This window comes from Pipra filicauda, unplaced genomic scaffold (genome assembly GCF_003945595.2).
Source record: "Pipra filicauda isolate LSUMZ 115617 unplaced genomic scaffold, ASM394559v2 scaffold29_size4552773_pilon, whole genome shotgun sequence".
In the NCBI taxonomy this organism is placed as follows: domain Eukaryota; kingdom Metazoa; phylum Chordata; class Aves; order Passeriformes; family Pipridae; genus Pipra; species Pipra filicauda.
This window is the reverse complement of record NW_024104420.1, coordinates 719664-737496: the sequence shown is the minus strand read 5'-3', so window position 1 is coordinate 737496 and position 17833 is coordinate 719664. Positions and strand designations below refer to the sequence as shown.

Here is a 17833-nt window from a genome sequence, read left to right as displayed (position 1 = left end):
GCTGTGTTTTGGATTTGTGCTGAACACAGGGTTGATAATACAGATATGTTTCTATTATTGCTTAGCAGGGCTTACACTGAATTAAGGCCTTTTCTGCTTTTCCTACTGCCACGCAGGCTGAGGAAGTTGGAGGTGCATGGGAGGTTGGGAAGGGACACAGCTAGGACAGGTGACCCAAACTGACCAAAGGGATATTCCAGACCATATGACATCACACTCAGCATATAAAGCTGGGGGGAAAAGGAGGAAGGGAGGATGTTTGGAGTGATGGTGTTTGTCTTCCCAAGTCACCTTTATGCATGAGGGGGCCCTGCTCTCCTGGAGAGGCTGAACACCTGCCTGCCCACGGGAAGCAGTGAATTAACTCCTCGTTTTGTTTTGCTTGTGTGTGTAGCTTTCGCTTTCCCTATTAAACCATCTGTCTCAACCCAGGAATTTTCTGGCTTTCATCCTTCCGATTCTCTCCCCGATCCTGCTGGTGGGAAAGTGAGCGAGCAGCTGCATGGGGCTTGGTGGTTGGTTGGGGTTAAACCATGACAGCTACAAAGTAATTTACGTATAGAATCTAATAAAAGATGAAGACATCTCATCTTTCATCTTAACATAGGGATATCATAACAGTATGTGTTGCACTACTACACTGTGTCATAATTTTTTTTTTATCCTGTTAGGGATATTATTTGAAATCCACTTACCTGTACTAAAAGTCAAAAATGCAGTAACTGCAGTAAAATTTTCAATTCATTATTTAAAGCTTACCAGTTAAGAAAGAGCATGCACATGCATCACTATGAATTTTTAGCAACTGCTCAAAGAAAAAGAAATTCACTAGCATGAAATAAGGAGCACGTGTTGCACGATGCAGAAATAAGCAAGTATATGTCTGCAGGTTGTTTTTTTAAGCAGAATTCAAAAAGCAAATATTTTACTTTAAAACAGTACTTTATTTCCTTCCGTTGGATCATTCTTTGTATTTTTAAGAACACTGCCAGCCATTGGAAAAAATTCAGTATTTAAGGCAAATGAAAGTACAACCATCTAAGGGGTTTGAAATACCAACTACAAACACCGATTTCTTTTTATGCATTCTAAAAAAATTAAATACAATAACAAATTCATTAAAAATCCCAATTTGTCATTTGGGATTTCAGATAACAAATTACATTCACTTTCAAATTTGTCATATATTTCTAGTTAAAACCCTTTTTTGTGTTTTTTTTTGTATTTAAAGCATTCATCTTTGTTCACATTTTACTTATAAGACAAATGTAAAATTTATGTTATTTCTCAAGAATACTGGATTATTTCAGACAAGGAAAATCCTTTAATTTGTGCCAAGGTATAATACACGCAATGATAGTCAAAAGATCTGCTGCCTCCCTTCTGTCCCAGGAAGAGCTAAAAGGCTCAACTTCCACAAAAACTAAAACGCAAGTCAGAGTTACTGTATTTTACTGATGACTGTGTGCATGTATGAAACATCAACACCTTACAAAAAACACAAGTCTTAATGAAGATATACGAAATTACGAAGCTCTCCTCTTACAAAAGCATCCTCCTTGATTGCAGACATCAACAAGTACCAGCACTGCTGAAGCCCAGAACCAGAGTGTAATAATAAAGATACTACAAAGAAATACCAATTTTGAATCACACCTTGAATCATTTCAGTAAGTTTAAGCCCTGCACAGATTTCTGCAATTCTTTGGGAAGTTATAAAAGCAAACTAGAACAGCAGCCTGGTGAAATTCTACACTGCTCCATACCTCAACTTCAAACATAGAAAGAATTTGCATTTTTTAAGCTGATAAACCCTGAAGCTGATATGATATTCTGATTACAGGCTACAGCTCGTGTGGCCACAGTGCTGAATTTAATGAATTTCCAATCAACAGGAGCAATTACAATTAAAGTTCCCTAAGACGCAGTTTGGTGATTCATTAAAAAGCTTAAAACAAGGTATATATTACACTCTCAGATATTTATACTAATAATAACAACAATAATAACAACAATAATACAATTATTCACATTGTGGCATTTCAATAAATTGTGAAGGGAAACCTCTTGAAAAATTAAATTATTACAACAAAATACTTGGTGGCATACACAAACTTTCTTGACATTTTCTGCCCTCCAAGACATTTCCTGACCATCCAAGACTATTTCCACTGAGCTAAAGAAACTCTATCATTTACAGTGCAAATACTTCAAGTCAAACTTCTATTTTGTTTTAAAAGCCGACTTAGCCAAGAATAAGATAGTAATAGTGAGAAGTCAAAGACTTAAATATAGACTAGAAAGACCACACAACTAATAAAGCACTCAGTACTTCAAAGCACCATAAGGAAAAAAGCCCAACATTGCAGTCTCTAATTCTGGAACTTAAGGCAATTAATCTCATGTCAAAAATTTCATTACTAATGGGATCACAGGGAGTTCTGCATTAAAAAGGGGTAGTTTGGCATGGCTGTTACCTTACATAAGCTGGAAGGTTTTAAAACTTGAGGAATCTGTATTCTTTCATCTATTCTGAGATTAAGCAATTCCTGAAGATAATGTCTAAACGCTAAGGCTTTTTACTATTTCTGACTTGCTGGTGAACTTGAGTGCAGTAACACAGCACTGCTTGATCTAATCTGAAGCACTCCTAATGCAAGTTCAGTTTTTGTTGTTTTGTTTTAGATTTGTGATGAAACCTACCTCACAGTAAGTAAAGCAAGCAGATAAATGCAAAAGTTGTAAGGAGTGGGGTGTTTTGTTTTGTTGGGGGCTTTTTGTTTGTTTGGATTTTTTTCCTTCTTTACAATGACCTAAGAAAAACTTGACTTACATGGCCTGTTACTCTAAGTCAGACATTTGTAACATCTCTAATGACAATTTGTTTTCTAAGAGAACAGGAATAATGGTTTGTGAAGAGTAAGCAAGAGCTACGAATTAATTCAGAGGATCAAACAAGATAAAGACGTAAGTAAGAGTGACAGCAGAACTGACTATCCTATGGACAAGTTTTATGTGCACATCCTCATTATCTAAGCATCTGTTTGTCAGAACCTCTGACGTGTCAGGCAGAACTCAACATAGTAAGAGCTGACACGTCATCATTTCTCCCTACCAAAGTACTCAGAAATTATATTTGTGTTAAAACTTCTCAGTGGAGAAAAATAACTTGTCTGAATAGTTAAGTATTTTTAGATTTCTGATTTTCTACATCTGAAGCCCAACTTTAAATGTATAAAGTGTACTGGTAAAATACTCAAATTTAGAAAGCAGTTCTACATTTCACCTGCTTTTGCAGCATGGAATATACAAAATGAAATTATGGATTTCTAACTTAAACCAAAATTCAAACTTTTCCTTAAGAACCCTCTGGATGATAGACAACTTACTATCTCTATATAGACTTAAATTACGTAATGGTTTTCTAGGGTAGTTTTTAAGAGAAACTATATGGCAAATACAAATCTGAAAAGATCTACTACAATAAACAACGGGGTTATTTTTCAGATGATAACTGCATCTTGGAAAACAAAACGTCATATTCTAGCCCTCTTTGCCAAAATCATTTGCTGCAATTGCAAAACCAAGAAACATGGCTGGAAAGTATAGTGCTCTAAAAAGCTATGCTCCAAATTGCTATGCTTTGTCTGATCTTTACTTGACAGAGGCAATAAAACAAGTTTTTCATAGAAATTAATTCCTAATAGATGTTAAGATTTCATAAGACTACCAGGTACAAGTTTTTGGTTTCTGTTTTTTCAGTTTGTGTTGAAGAGAAATTTTATATCCAAAGCTATTACATGCTCAAGTCCACTAAAGCAAAGAGCAGAAAGGGAAATCACATTGGTCAGCACCGTACATAATGTTATGATCTCTTAAAATACATTTGAAACTTAGAGATCAACATGCCAATTCAGATATATACTTAAGGATTGGAGGGGAGGCAAGGAGAAGACATGTAGGACATATAGTATTACATCAGAATTTTTAGTGTTAAAAATTTTTGGCTTTTAATCTCCATTTGAGAGTGGAAACATTTCACAAAAATCTAAAAGTAAACATAAGAGAAAGGAGTCTAGTTATGCATAACCAAATGAGGAGCTATAAAAACATCTAAATAATACTGTGGAAGAACATGCCATACTTGACCCGAACAAGCATTCCAGGCACTTATCAGAATTTGTTTCTGGGTGTCAGAAGAAAAATTAAGAAATGACCGTAAAGGCACAAAAATATAGCTGATTTGAATCCTACTGCTCTGCTTCACTGGGCGTCTATTTCTGGGGGTCTACTTTTTTTTCTTTCTTCTTCCACCATTTTTTAAAAAGTGACAGAGAAAGATATTTCTCCAAGAATTTTTTCCCCCAAATTTGCTCTACATAAACACATATTAAAAAACGAATAATAACCTACAGAATCCTAGAATTACATCGGTTGGAAGATGCCTGGTCCAACCTCTTGCTCAGAACAGGGCTAACTTAATTGATGGCATTTGTTCAAGCTTTTGAGTAACTCCAAAGATGAAGACTTTGCAATCCCTCTAGACCCTTTTTTCAGTGTTTGATTATCCCTACAAACTAGTATTTAAAGAGGTCCCTTCTCCCCAGAAACTTTCAAGAGCTTCTTGATTCTTGCAGCAACAGTTCTATTAAATCTGTAATTAGACAGCCAGCATTCATCTTTAAGAAAAACATACAGCAGACAGGCATTTAGTATATGTTTCAGAACACATTTCTATGTAAAAACGTTTATCATTTTAAAGCAGTGGTAGAAGCAGTATTAACACACCCTAGTACACATAGTTACCAACATCTAGGAAACAGAATTGTCAATGAAAGAAGTTATGGCTTCTAACAGTTCTGTAATGGTAAACATATTTACCTTACCAAAGTGATACTGAGAAATACTTGTTCAATACCACAGAAAAAATTGATCAGATCTGGAATAAGAGCTCCGTTTTGATTAAAGACCTCTACTCTGAAAATACCTTCCCAGAAGTCTGATAAAGATGGTATTTAAACAGATCACATTTACAGTTTTTCTTAAATACAAGGTAAGGCATTTTTATATGTAACATACATCTAATATCAATAACAAAAATAACAAAAATTATATAAACTTGTATTTTATCTCTCTACATATGTCTTTAGATGTGATGTTCAAAGCCAACAAGTAAATTTATCTTTAGAAAATCTTCCTTTAAAAAAATCACATAATCTGCAGTATTTTTGCTCTTGGTTTTATAGTACTAAATTAAAATGCACAAAACTGTACCAAAGAGAAAAACATTACAGGAATTAATTCTGGACTTCAGCAAAATTTATCATCATCTGACTTTAAAACTTCAAGAATGTTTACTTTCCTAAAAGGTTCTCTGAATATCAAATTTGAATATCAAAAAGACACCTTACATTTGTAATGTATAGAATGAACACTTAGAAATCCACATGCATAATAATGCTTATATTCAAAAAGCAAAACAAGCAGCTCTCCAAAGATATGAAACACTTCTGATCCTTTCAAACCATGGTCAAAACAATTTTATATTTAATATTAATTTCAAATGAAGAATTAGTAGGAAGACTACAACAGCATTGACAATTTTCTTTTTAAAAAAGGCCCAATTCAACTGCTGCTTTAATTACAAAACTTTAAATTTTGATGTCATGGCTTGCAAACAGAAGGTTTTCTGTCTTTCTGCATATGCAAAAAAGCCCCACGCATAGCAAACTGCATGTAGAGGCCTAGTACTAAATCTATTATCTTGCCTGAAGATTTGGCAGGACTATGAGTACTGAAGGAGGTAAGGGATTTGGAAAACCCCACGCATTCCATGGAGAACACTACTACCTGATGTGGGCTAGGCATTGGGAAGTGCCTACCTGTCAAAGAGAGAAAACATACTGTATTTGTAAAATGGGAATATACACCTGTTATGAGAGAACTGGAAAGCTTTAAAATTAACATAAAAAAATTGGCTGTAACAGTACTGGAAACTTTCTCTTTAAGATCAACTTAACTCCCTCACATTACAGCAACTGTGCTACTTGTAAATCTTATTTTACTAGCATTCACTTCTGCTCACTACTTCTACCCAATATCTATGCCAATAATTTTAGATCCTTCTTTTTCTGTGTGGACCTAAAACCACAGTGAATTCTTACTGAATACAAACTACTTAAAGCAATTACTCCTAAGCTTTCAGCAGTCACATAATTTTCTTAAAAATCCCAGAAGACAATATAAGTCAAACAAGAGAACTAACCAGTTTTTGTCTTTACTTGCTGTTGTCCTCTGCTGGGTGTATGAGCTCCTCCTCCAAAGACAGCAGACCACATTTTGTCGTTCAGTGGATGAGCTATAATTCTATACAACTCGTTGCTAGAATGTGTTGCAAGGCCATGGATGAACAGACTTAGATAGACCGCAGTTAGAATTTCACAAAGTAAAACTGTGAGACCTGGTTGGGCTTCCTCACCAGCAGAATTCAAGAGACGTATTAGAGCTGTCATTCCTGTTTACATAAAATAAATACATTCCTTAAGAAAGCACATATATGTGTTTGTGAGCATACTCCAGATTATCAAGGGTATTTTGACTAGCAACCTATGTTACTTAGTAATTTCTAGTGTAAAAAGATTCCAGCTTTTAGATGAAACTGAACACTCCAGGAGAAAGAGGTATACTTTTTATTTTTAACAATTCATTATAGCTTTTCAGTTTTATGTTTTGGACTAACAGTTAAAGAAATGCATAACATTTTTCACTTATTATAACTACAGCATAACACTGTAATTTGAAATTATGTCTTCTCACTTTACAGTGGTAAAACCAATCAAAAATCATGGGCATCAATTTTAACTAGACACTGTCTGCCAAGTGTTCCTTCACTCAAGTACTGACTATCTTGTGTTTTGATGCTCCCACAAAAAGCTGTTGTTTCAGATGTGGCTTCAACTGTTACACTGTGCACACAAGTGAAAGTGCAAATAGTGGTGGCCAAATAATTCTGCTTTTTTGTCATCCTCTCTAATTTGCTCATAGAGCATGTGAATCTATTAAAAAAACAGAGATATCAGTTCAAGGTAATGTCACTTATAAGAAAAACTGCTAACAATTCCATGTTCCGTTCATTAGAAATTTAACTCTACAACTAATGAAATAAGGAGAAAACAGATGACAATCTGATTTCTCTCTAAAATTTGTAGATTTAGTGTCAGAACATTTTGCAGAAAAGAAAAGACAGCATGACATCAAACACAAAGACTGCTTGAGGCTCTCCAAAAATATTTTTAGTGTGAAATTTTCTGATTTAAAAAACAAATCCCATAATAAGTAAGCATATTTCTTGGTTATACTTACAGTAAAGTTAGTGATGTAAACTGAAGCTCATACATATATATGTGTATGTATGTGTACATATGCATATATTACATTGCTAACACTCCCTCTAACGTAGCTCCCTAGTACAGCTTCACTAACATACTTTAAGAATTACCTGAAATCTAACACGGATTTTAGAACTATAGAAAAACTTAATTTATTATAAACTTCTCATTTTCAATAAGTTCAATTAGTTCAAAAGTCTGAGTTGGAGCACAAACTAAGACAGCTTTTCAGGAGTAAGGAAGTACAATACTCGTGCGACTGATTTGTTGCCTCCAGGAGGAGCAAATAGAACACAGGACATGACTTCACCTTACTTCCCATTTACTTGCCCTTCACTAGAACCCCCACTAACATTTTTAGCAAGAGAAAGCAATATGAGCCAACTTGACTTAGTGAATAACCAGAAGCATTAACTTAGAGGTTTTGAAAAAAAAAAAAAAAAGACAAAATTTTAATCAAAGAACCCAACTTTACCATACAGCTGTTATAAATACTACTAGAAAATCCAGAGCATAGCTACATGCGCTTAGAGTGGATCCAGATAACTCGGTTTTCCTTAAGAGGAAAGAAATAAATCAACTCCAGATACCTGGCCACTGAGCAGGTGATGTATTTGGAGTCACTGTTTCTTCTAAGCTTGCTGTTCTTAAAGAATGGCGCTGAGTTAACAGGACTGTCTGATACACTGTTCCAGTGAACTGATTTGCTTGAAATGAGCTGTGAAACAGGAAAGTGAGAAATTTATACAAAAATATTATGGTTACAACTATTCAAAGTTCTTTCTAGACAGAGGCAAGTGTGAGCACTGCCTTCTGGTGCACTACCAATTACGATCACTACAGTGAGACAGTGTGTCAATGGTTCTCTAAAAAGCACTTTTCCTAACCTTTACCTGTAGCTGTGGCCATCACAAAGACATTGGTAGATGCAAGCGGAGAGCGACGCTGCTAAGGTGTGCATGACATATATCTGTAAGACAAAGTTTTACAGAACATATTACAGTCAGAGTGAGCAATGGTTACTATGATAGCCTTTCTCAAACTATGACACATGCGTACATATGACACATGCGTGAAACAAGCACTGAATACAGAAGGTATAAACACACACTTAAAAAGACACATTTCACTTCAGAATTTATTTGAGATAAATCAGTTCACTTTGAATGAAAAGGAAGGGGAAGTATTCCCTTACCCCATCAACCCATATCAAAGCTCAGCTGTAGCTGAAATGTTTTCAATGAATAAACAGCAATGTAATAAACCTCTACACAACAGTCATAAGTAATTACACCCTAAGACAGTAGCAATATGCTGGCTCAGAATACAAAGACTTTGCTTCAGAATGAAACAATAATGCAGCTTAGCTTTTGATCAATTCCTGTACAACTCTTGTACACACAGGCAATTTACTCAGTATCGCACTGATCAGTATTTTTAACATAGCTGATACTTTTCTTAAGGTATCACAAACCACATTTAGATAAAAAAATTAGAATCTGCTGATCAAAAGGGTTGTTTTAAAACATGAAGGGTTTATAATATTTATTTGCTTGTTCCCTCCAACGAACAAGCAAATCTCTTAAGTGTTCTCTAGAAATCCCTAATAAAAGCAAACATGATTTGGGACCTGACACATATAAAACTTTAGGAAAGACTTAACCTAACACTTTAAGTTTCACTTCCAGTCAAAGGTTAAAGATAGAACAAATCTTACAGAAATATAATTTTAAAAAATACTATATTTACTATATGAACATATATACTGTTTCACAAAAAAGTTTACTGCACTTTGCCAATAATAAATTTTTATTCTTCAAACTTTCATTTTACTTCAGTCTGGGAATTACCAGAAGTAATGATCATATTGTCAAATATAATAATTATAATCATATATATAAGACAAATATGATGGTGATAGTATAGTACAACATGTTTTCCAGAACAGATGTCATCTTGGACAAATATCCAGTTCTGAGAGGCTAATCTTCTTCAGCTTGCTTAACCAGATGCTCAGCACCTCAACAACAACTTATAAATCAGTGGACATCGCTTTAGCTCAAGATAATTACTAGAGAAAATAATTACGTTTCACAGTTTTATTATTTGTCACAGGAAGGCACAGGTGAAAGTTTTCACGCTGTTTGAAAAAAATTCACGACTAGCAAATTAGACAATGACAACAACAACAAAACGTATAAAAAAATACATACCTTGTTGTTCTGAGTATCTGGATGAGGTGGTGAATCAAGGTTTATTATACCATGTAATATATCATGAGTTAAATTACCAAGATGTAGCAATGGATTAGCCACCACTGTTTTGGCACTAGCTGTGCAAGCAAATAGGAGAGGTATGGAACTTTGCTCTGGTGGAGGGCTGGAAGGCATCTGTACCGACTGCTCCTAAAAACAAGCAAGAAATGAAAAGTGATAGTACGTACTCTTAAATGGAACATAAGTATTTCTGAAAGAGGGGAAAGGATTATAAATAACAACAACAGCAAACACCTACAGAAAACATAACCTGTTAAAAACAGATTTACATTTGTTATAAAACAGGTGCACGCTATAGTAGGAAAACTTCAACAATAATACAAAACACACTCAAATAAACCTACAAACCTGAAGCAGAGAAAAAACAAACTAAGCTCCTCCACATACCTGCTGAGATTCCTGCAATAGCAGAATTAATTCCATTCTGACAGATGCCAAGCCTCCACCATGTGAGCCATGAAGTATACAGTAACTAAGGAACATTCTTAGGAGAGATTGGTACTTCAGAAGCCACTGACGTCTTTTCTGAAAGTCTTCTCTCCGTAGCACATTTTTTTGCTGGTCAGCTGTGTCTTCAGTGTTTTCACATAATGTGGTTTCCTCTGGCATCACTCCAGTTCCTGACTGTATCTCTTCCACTTCAACATTATAATCACAGGTCTTCTGAAGAGCTACCACTTCTCTCTCAAGCCACTGATAAAGCTGATATCGCAACTTCCCACCATCTACCTCATAACCCGTGGACAGTGTACGAAGCTCTACAGTAAGAATTTTCAGGCATGCTCTAAACTTCAGCTGTGCTGAAATGATATCTTCTGATGGACTGAGAACATCTTTGTCATCAACTACACTGAAAGATTCTGTGTAGCTAGAACTTGTTTCACACAATTTTTCAGTTTTCTTCAGAGGTCTTAGCTCTTTCATTACCAGGGAGGAATCTTCACTCTCATCATTTTCATCACTGTCTGTCTGTAGTTGCAAGGGTTCATCTTGGAACACCAGACTTGGCTGACTCCAGTCAAAGGAAAGAGTTGAACTTGAATGTTTTCCTGATGAACAATCTGAAGATGAACCGAGACCATTCCATACTGGCTGTGACCAATCAACACTGGAAGCTTGGTCTTTCGTTTCAAACTCCTTAACTGGAGAAGATGGTGAGAAATCTTTACTGGTATCCATTAAACTAGGGGATCTACAAAATGGTTTCGATCTCTTGACAACTTTAGGCATCTTTGATAACACTTCTAAGGCCAACATAGGACAACCAGCTTTCAAATGAGCATATGCAGTGGTAAAGAACAGCCGTCTTTCACCTAGGTTGATTTTATCAGCTAATCCATTTTCTACTGTTAAGCATATGTGTGTGGAAGATGTATCAGAAGAGCCAAAATGACGTCTCAACAAGAGCGGATGTGTTCTTAAGTAGTTATAGAAGTTAAACACTGCAGGGTTACAAGTTGATGAACCATCTCCTTCACCTGAAAAGAGATTGTAGCATGAGGAAAATGTACCATTCCATAAGAAACGTCAATCTGCAAAATCCTGAGTTCATCAGAAAGCTATCAGGTCTTAATATTAATTCTACTGTCTAATTCATACATTCGTTCTACTGTTTACTTCACTGCATCCCCCCTTTCCACCTTCCTTTGCATCTTTATAATTTGAATATTTTGGTGGGGAGGACACTGCCAAACCAAAACACTACTAAAAAGAGAAGCTTGAGTGGGACAGTAAGTAAGACTTTTTAAATTGAAACAGATGCCACTTCTTTTCCTTGTACCAAGGACAGTTTTGCTGCAGTCAAACAAGATCATTTTTCTATTCAGAATAGATTTCTAAACTATCTACCTCTAAATGACAATAAGATGTTACATTTTGCTAAAGATTTTTAGCTAAAATCTTTTTTTAAAATTTTGGATTAGTTTTTTTTATTTTGTCTACATCTTAAAAAAACCAAACTTACCATAAAACTAGGAAATCTGTAACATTTATACTTAATGGTAGCAGTATGACATACAAATAAATGAATTACACAGCAGTGCAACACCTATGCATTTTATTTTCATGTCCACAACAAGAAAAACCCTTAAAAGATATGAGCACCAAAACAGGATGAGTCACTCAGTTTTCAAAGAGTCCAGGTTAACTGAGAAGAAGATAGACTCTTACTCTCTCCTTCATCAGGAGTTAGGGCACAACTAGTGACAGATAAGAGGTAAATGAAAGAGCACCTTTTAAGTAAGAAAATAAAGCAAGACATGACAAATAAGCCACTGAACTGATCACAGAAAAACTAGTAACATTTTAAAATTCCTTTACACAGAAAGATGTGACCAAGACAGAAAAAACCAAACACGATACTCCTCATTTACCCAAAATTATACTGAGGCATGTAACTTCAACTGAAATAAGTTTTTAAAAGTAATTACACAACTATAAGTATTTGAGTCTTCATTTGTTCCCCTCAAATTTCTCTCAGTAGCCAGGACTGAAACCAGCTAGCATGGTAACTACCAGGGACTTGAAACATTCAACTTCCTTGACAACACTAACTTTAGGAAATAACACAATTGATTCTTAGAAGCTTATAAAATTAGCAAGTGAACATAGAAATTAATTGCTCTAGGAGACCTACATGCTATTTCAGGCACCACGTGGGCCTCCTTGTACCATCCTAAATAGCAAAATCTTTTTGTTGGCAGTTTATGTTTTCAACTATTTTTCCAATGATTAAAAGCTGCAAAACGCCCTGTCTTCTGGACTCTCCTATGTAACTGTGCAATCAGAATTTCTTTTTAGGCTGTGATGGAGTCAAATTGACTAATGAAGTTAATTTCTCCATCTTTAAACTGCTGCTTTAAAAACAACTGCATCACTGTAGGATCATCACATTATCTTGATATTCATATACTTAAAGAACAAAGTATCCGTTCATGGGACACAAGATAAGGACAACACAGTCACCGTATCTGTTATTAAACAGCAAGCTATTTACTAACACTCTGAAGAACTACGTGACACCTGGTTTTGTTCAGATGATACTTCAAGAAACTGCAGCTTAAAGGAACAAATAGTTAAAACGAATCTAATAGATAAAATACTTATATTCTTACCTCCTTCATCTTCAACAGAATGTTTAATCAAAGTGTCAAGAGCCTTGCTATAATCTTCCAAAATCCAGTATGCCATACTTCGCAGAAAAGGGTCACAGTGTATGTTTCCTGAGCTCTCTTTTCCAGTAAATGCACTTCCCAAAACTCTCTTCTGTAGTACAGATTTATAAGTACTAGATACTTCAAACTCTGACTCATAAAGTCTTGATATTACAAGAGCCAACTGAATGTCATGCAGTTTTTCAAGGCAGACCTAATTGAAAATAAATATATTCAAGAGATCAAACTTCATAATTTCTTCTCTCTTTAAAATGATCACAAGGCAGGAATTGACATGAATCTGTTCAGACTAAAATAAGTAATTCTATCAACCCCAAAAAAACCAAGCAGGGACTATGCAGAATAGGCATAGCCAGCTATTACATGCAAGATCTGATATGCATTTCTTCAGTTTAAGTGACATGACAACAGATCTTTGAAATCGACTGGCTTCAAGAGAACAAATCCTTCATTATCAGAGATGAATCTCCTCACAACTTTTTAATTCAAACAGATCCAGGAAATACTTTTTTTTTTGGTTTGTTTGGTGAAGGGATTTTAGGAGCTAATACACATCACTGCCAAAATGCCAGGTCTCGAATTTCCTAATGAAAACTCTGCTGTCTTCATAAAGGACTAAGCAGACAATCTGAAAGTAAGATAATGGTAGGTAACGCCCTTAATTGTAGGTATTATAATAATAATATATTATAATATTATATTATATGTTATTAACAGAGAAATTAATTATGTGACTTTTTAGTATCACTAAGATGACAGCTAAAAAAGAATCAAAATGCAAAAATCAATGTTTTGTATTTGGCATTAATTTGGGGGGATAGAGAAGAGCACAAACCAGAAGCATCAGAAGCTTCAGGGGCCATACTAATAATGCAAAATGCAAATCACATTCCATGTATTTGTACATTTGGGACAATATAATAGTCTTAAATACAAAAAAGCAGTTCATTTTATTACCTCCACTGCATCTTTTAAGTGTCCTGCCAACAAGAAAAATGCTGCAGAATGTTCAAAACGCTGTTTGCCAAGCAGAGAAAAAGCATTTTTTAATGCAGCTTTACGCCATCTGTCCTCAGTAAAGTTGTTTCCAAAAAACTGTGTCATTTTAGTATCTTTTTGGGACCTGCATATTGAACATAATTGATAAAAATATTATACATTTTATTAGATGCATCATGGTTCTTGACTTCCTCAGATGCCAGTATAATTTTACACAGATCTTTACAACAGGAAATACAGTGTCACTACACTGGGAGAAGGCTTCATATTTAAAAATAACAAACGTCAGTGAATACAAAACCTAATGGTATTTTCAATTAACCTGATACAAATACAGAAAATCTCGTTTTTCCCAGGTGAGCTTTTAAGAGTATGTGACAACGCAAACTACTTTTCAAGAAGTTTGCAACAGTGAACAGTGTATTATGAAACATCCGTTTCAAAGACAGACATAATTCAGTCCCCCGAACTTAGGGTAAAATTTATAACAAAAACCACTTTTCTAAAAGACAGATATATCATGCTATATCATATCATATACTACACTACACTGCTAATCCTCAAAAGTAAAACAGAATTAAGCAGTGACTGAAACTACAGTAGCTTTGAGACTAGAATGTAAAACATCTACCTTCAGAAATAGCAACTAAATGAAGCTTAGAAATGACTCACCGACTGTAATGACTAATTTAGCAATCAAACCTCAGCTTTCAATGGTAATATTTGTGTTCTTTTGGATTACCGTTACATTCAACCTTTTTCCCAAAATTATACCAGTGTGAAACTCCATGTAACAGCTTGAATGTTTCCTACCTGTATAATCCCCAGATAACAGCCTTCTTCTTCATTGCGAGGTAAAAAATGGCTGCGTCAAGTGGGTCATTGTTTCGCTGAAACGCTGCTTTAGCCACCTGTGAAGACAGTTCAACAGCAAAAAACAACCAAAATTTAAATAAATCTGAAATGAGATTCTTGTTGCTTCTGGTATCCCATACCCCAAAGTGCTCGGAACTACTCTTTAATATAAGATCCCTCCTCTCATTATGAGTCTGATGCAAACGTGAAGATACAAGAGCCTTTTTCATATCATTTAGTTAATGCTCTTCCAGTTCTAGAAGATTTTTGGAAGATCAGATGGGAATCCCTGTATCTGAAATCAGTTCCTGAAATCATAGCAAAATTAATTTATTAGTTGCTCTGGTAATCAAAGGACATATGAAGTCTTGAAAAACAGGTTGGGACCAGTCACAACAGGAGAAAAATTGTTTACAGGAGATTACTTTTGAAGGTTGGAAAGCAATAAGGGGTAAGTGGCAGCAAGAATAGTCCAAGACCTATGTAAGATAACCTGAAACTCAGGCCCAGAATACCTGGAATTTTTTTAATGCAAGGCAGTTAAGTTTTATAAAGTGAAGATTAATTACTAAAGATTGAAAAGTAAAAGTAGAGACATGCATTTTACCACTTCGTGCTTTGTAGTCAAAGTATCTTGTGCATGTCATTTTCTAGCTCAACACACTTGGCTTTTCCAAGAGCTTAAAACAAGTGATAATGAGGTTAGGCTTATTGCCACATCTGTGATGGTTAAAATATTTAATATAAAGAAAATGAACAAAACCCCCAACAAACACACAGAAAACCCCACAAGCCAAAATAAAACAGTAGAAGGTTTGTTTATCATGAAAATTAATCAATTTGCAAGACAGATGTACAATACCTAAATTGTTCCCACTTCTGATAGCTTTCTAAGGAGAACCTTTTTCCATAACTTGTTTCTCTATCTTGCTATTAAAAACAACTATATGCTCCATCTGTATCTTGAGCATCCACAATAAGCACTGCACATTACCACCTCCAAAATGGAATATCTAAAAGCAAAAAATGTATTTCACAGTGGAATTTGACATCTGAAGTATTTAAAAAAAAATAGTTGAATACAAATGTTCATACTCATATAAAAAACTATACATACAAAAAATACAGCACGAAACATTCAGAAACATTTAATATATCTAAAACTTTAAAACCCCGTAAATAGAAGGTAAGCACCAGAGGACAGCTGTTTGAAAAGAGTTTGGTAATTTTTTTTCAAAACGCTATGTTTACCTTTTCTATGCATTTTCGCAGGCTGTGGATATTTCGAACCCACCATCCTATCCCCATAGCTCTGAGCTCTGACCATGTTGGATCTCCCTTCTGTACTGCAGGGAGCATACTCAGCAGTTCTTCTTCCGCTACTGAATGAAACGCCCAGGCAAAGTGACTAGTAGATAACCCTGCATAATAACACATTAAAAAAAAAAATTAAAAGACACCTATTAATAAAATATTCTAGAATCTGAAGTCAAGGGGATGGGAAAGGGAGAAGGGAAGAAAAGTCAAACTCTTTATTTTGCATTTATAAGTGCATTGCTGATGAGGCAACAGATATGTAAGAACATCTGTTAGCACTGCATATCTAATACTAAAGAAAGATCATATAGCTGAAAACAATTTTCCATCTGCCAACTCTTTATGTAAGTTTGAAAAGAACTGAGTTACTAAACATCAAATATATGGATAATGGTGGCACTAAGATTAGCCATGATACAAAGCACAATGTACTGATTACGTTTTTCAAAGTTTTGAAAGGTAAGTTCGCTACTTTGACTTGGATTTGAAAATGCAAAGTTTCAGATAATCAGAGCAGAAAACACATTTGAGGACAGAGATACAAAAGAAAACATGAAATAAAAAAATGTCAGGAGGAAGACAGCATTTATTAAGCAGCAACATAGCTGGTTATGGATAATTGTAACTCTATTGACAGCCAGACACTTCTTTGTAGAGAGGTACACTGAACTGCACTTCTGCATATGTCCTGGAGGCACTTCTCACTCTCATCGATTTCTGAGCAGAAGTATCTCAACTAAAATTAGTTCATCAGAAAGCTAACTCTGCAATACTCTGCTGTGGCATCTTGGCCAAATGCCAGTCTCTGATTCAGCTGAGGGGTGAGAAGTCATGAGACTGAAAATGCCATCAACTGTCATGATGGCTAAAAGAGTAATCACAGCCAGTTCTTTAGATTTGATTATGACTAATGCAATCCACCTCATTCCATTGCCTGCAACAATCAGGATGAAAACAGTTAAATTATACAAAAACCCCCATATTTGAAATAGTTCACTCTATAATTACAGTAAGCATATAGAAATATTTGAAGTCCAAGCAGTCTGTAAAATACTTTTTTCCCCAATAGGCACTAAAAACCTAAGTAAATATGTACTACTTTCTACTGCTTATTCCTGCAGAAGGTTATTGGAATGATATGATACTAGAAGTACATAAAAGTCAGTTAATTTGGGGAAACAGAAAAGAAAGTAAAATTAAAAATTTGTTAGACAAGAAATTACTTCATTTCCAAGACCAAAAATAAAGCAGACATTTTCTGCTCTGGCATTCATTCATATTGGACAATTTTTTTTAAAAAAACCCAATACACTAACCCATTGATTCTGTGAAGGTATGTCAACAGCACACCAGTCACATGTACATCACCAAAATCCAACTCATCTAAGAAAACACATCAGTTACCTTGGTGAAGCAGCTGAGCTCGATGTACAGGAGGAAGCGCAGTTGTCAGAAACGTGTGAAGCCGAACAGCCAATAAAAATTTTAAACCACACTCGTCAAGAGTTTCTCCACCTGAAAATAAATATTTTTACATACACTTTAGTGAAACTACTTGAAGTTACTGTGTGTATTAACAGAAGAAATACAATTTTGTGACTACTAACATTTTAGATTTGTAAATATAATAGCTTAACTCACAATTCTTCCCTTCAAGGGAAGGGAAAGAAGATTTCAAATATAAAAAGTTTTGAAGCTTTTTGTTCTCTTCAATGCAAGAAACAGAAAAAGTGTTATCATATTAAAAAAAAACTTGTAAACTTTATTTCTCAATTTCTCTGAAATACATAGTCCAACAACTATTCATCATTAAGAAAGCTGTCCC

At 34.9% G+C, this 17833-nt stretch overlaps 1 protein-coding gene across 5 annotated transcripts in view; it reads right to left on the bottom strand.

The window, feature by feature from the left end:
* The window catches only part of DMXL1 (Dmx like 1), an 83170-nt gene that overhangs the window by 24296 nt on the left and 41041 nt on the right, over positions 1 to 17833 (bottom strand). For 3 of the 5 annotated variants that reach the window (XM_027729626.2, XM_039383112.1, XM_039383110.1), the window contains exons 19-29: positions 17413 to 17523; positions 15943 to 16112; positions 14650 to 14747; positions 13795 to 13960; positions 12778 to 13030; positions 10052 to 11142; positions 9602 to 9793; positions 8282 to 8358; positions 7979 to 8106; positions 6266 to 6514; positions 5769 to 5882 (exon numbers count right to left, since the gene is read on the bottom strand). In XM_027729626.2, the coding sequence (XP_027585427.2) occupies positions 5769 to 5882; positions 6266 to 6514; positions 7979 to 8106; positions 8282 to 8358; positions 9602 to 9793; positions 10052 to 11142; positions 12778 to 13030; positions 13795 to 13960; positions 14650 to 14747; positions 15943 to 16112; positions 17413 to 17523 (2649 nt within the window). The remainder of the gene's footprint in view (positions 1 to 5768; positions 5883 to 6265; positions 6515 to 7978; positions 8107 to 8281; positions 8359 to 9601; positions 9794 to 10051; positions 11143 to 12777; positions 13031 to 13794; positions 13961 to 14649; positions 14748 to 15942; positions 16113 to 17412; positions 17524 to 17833) is intronic. The other 2 variants (XM_027729620.2, XM_027729622.2) reach the window with 1 other exon arrangement.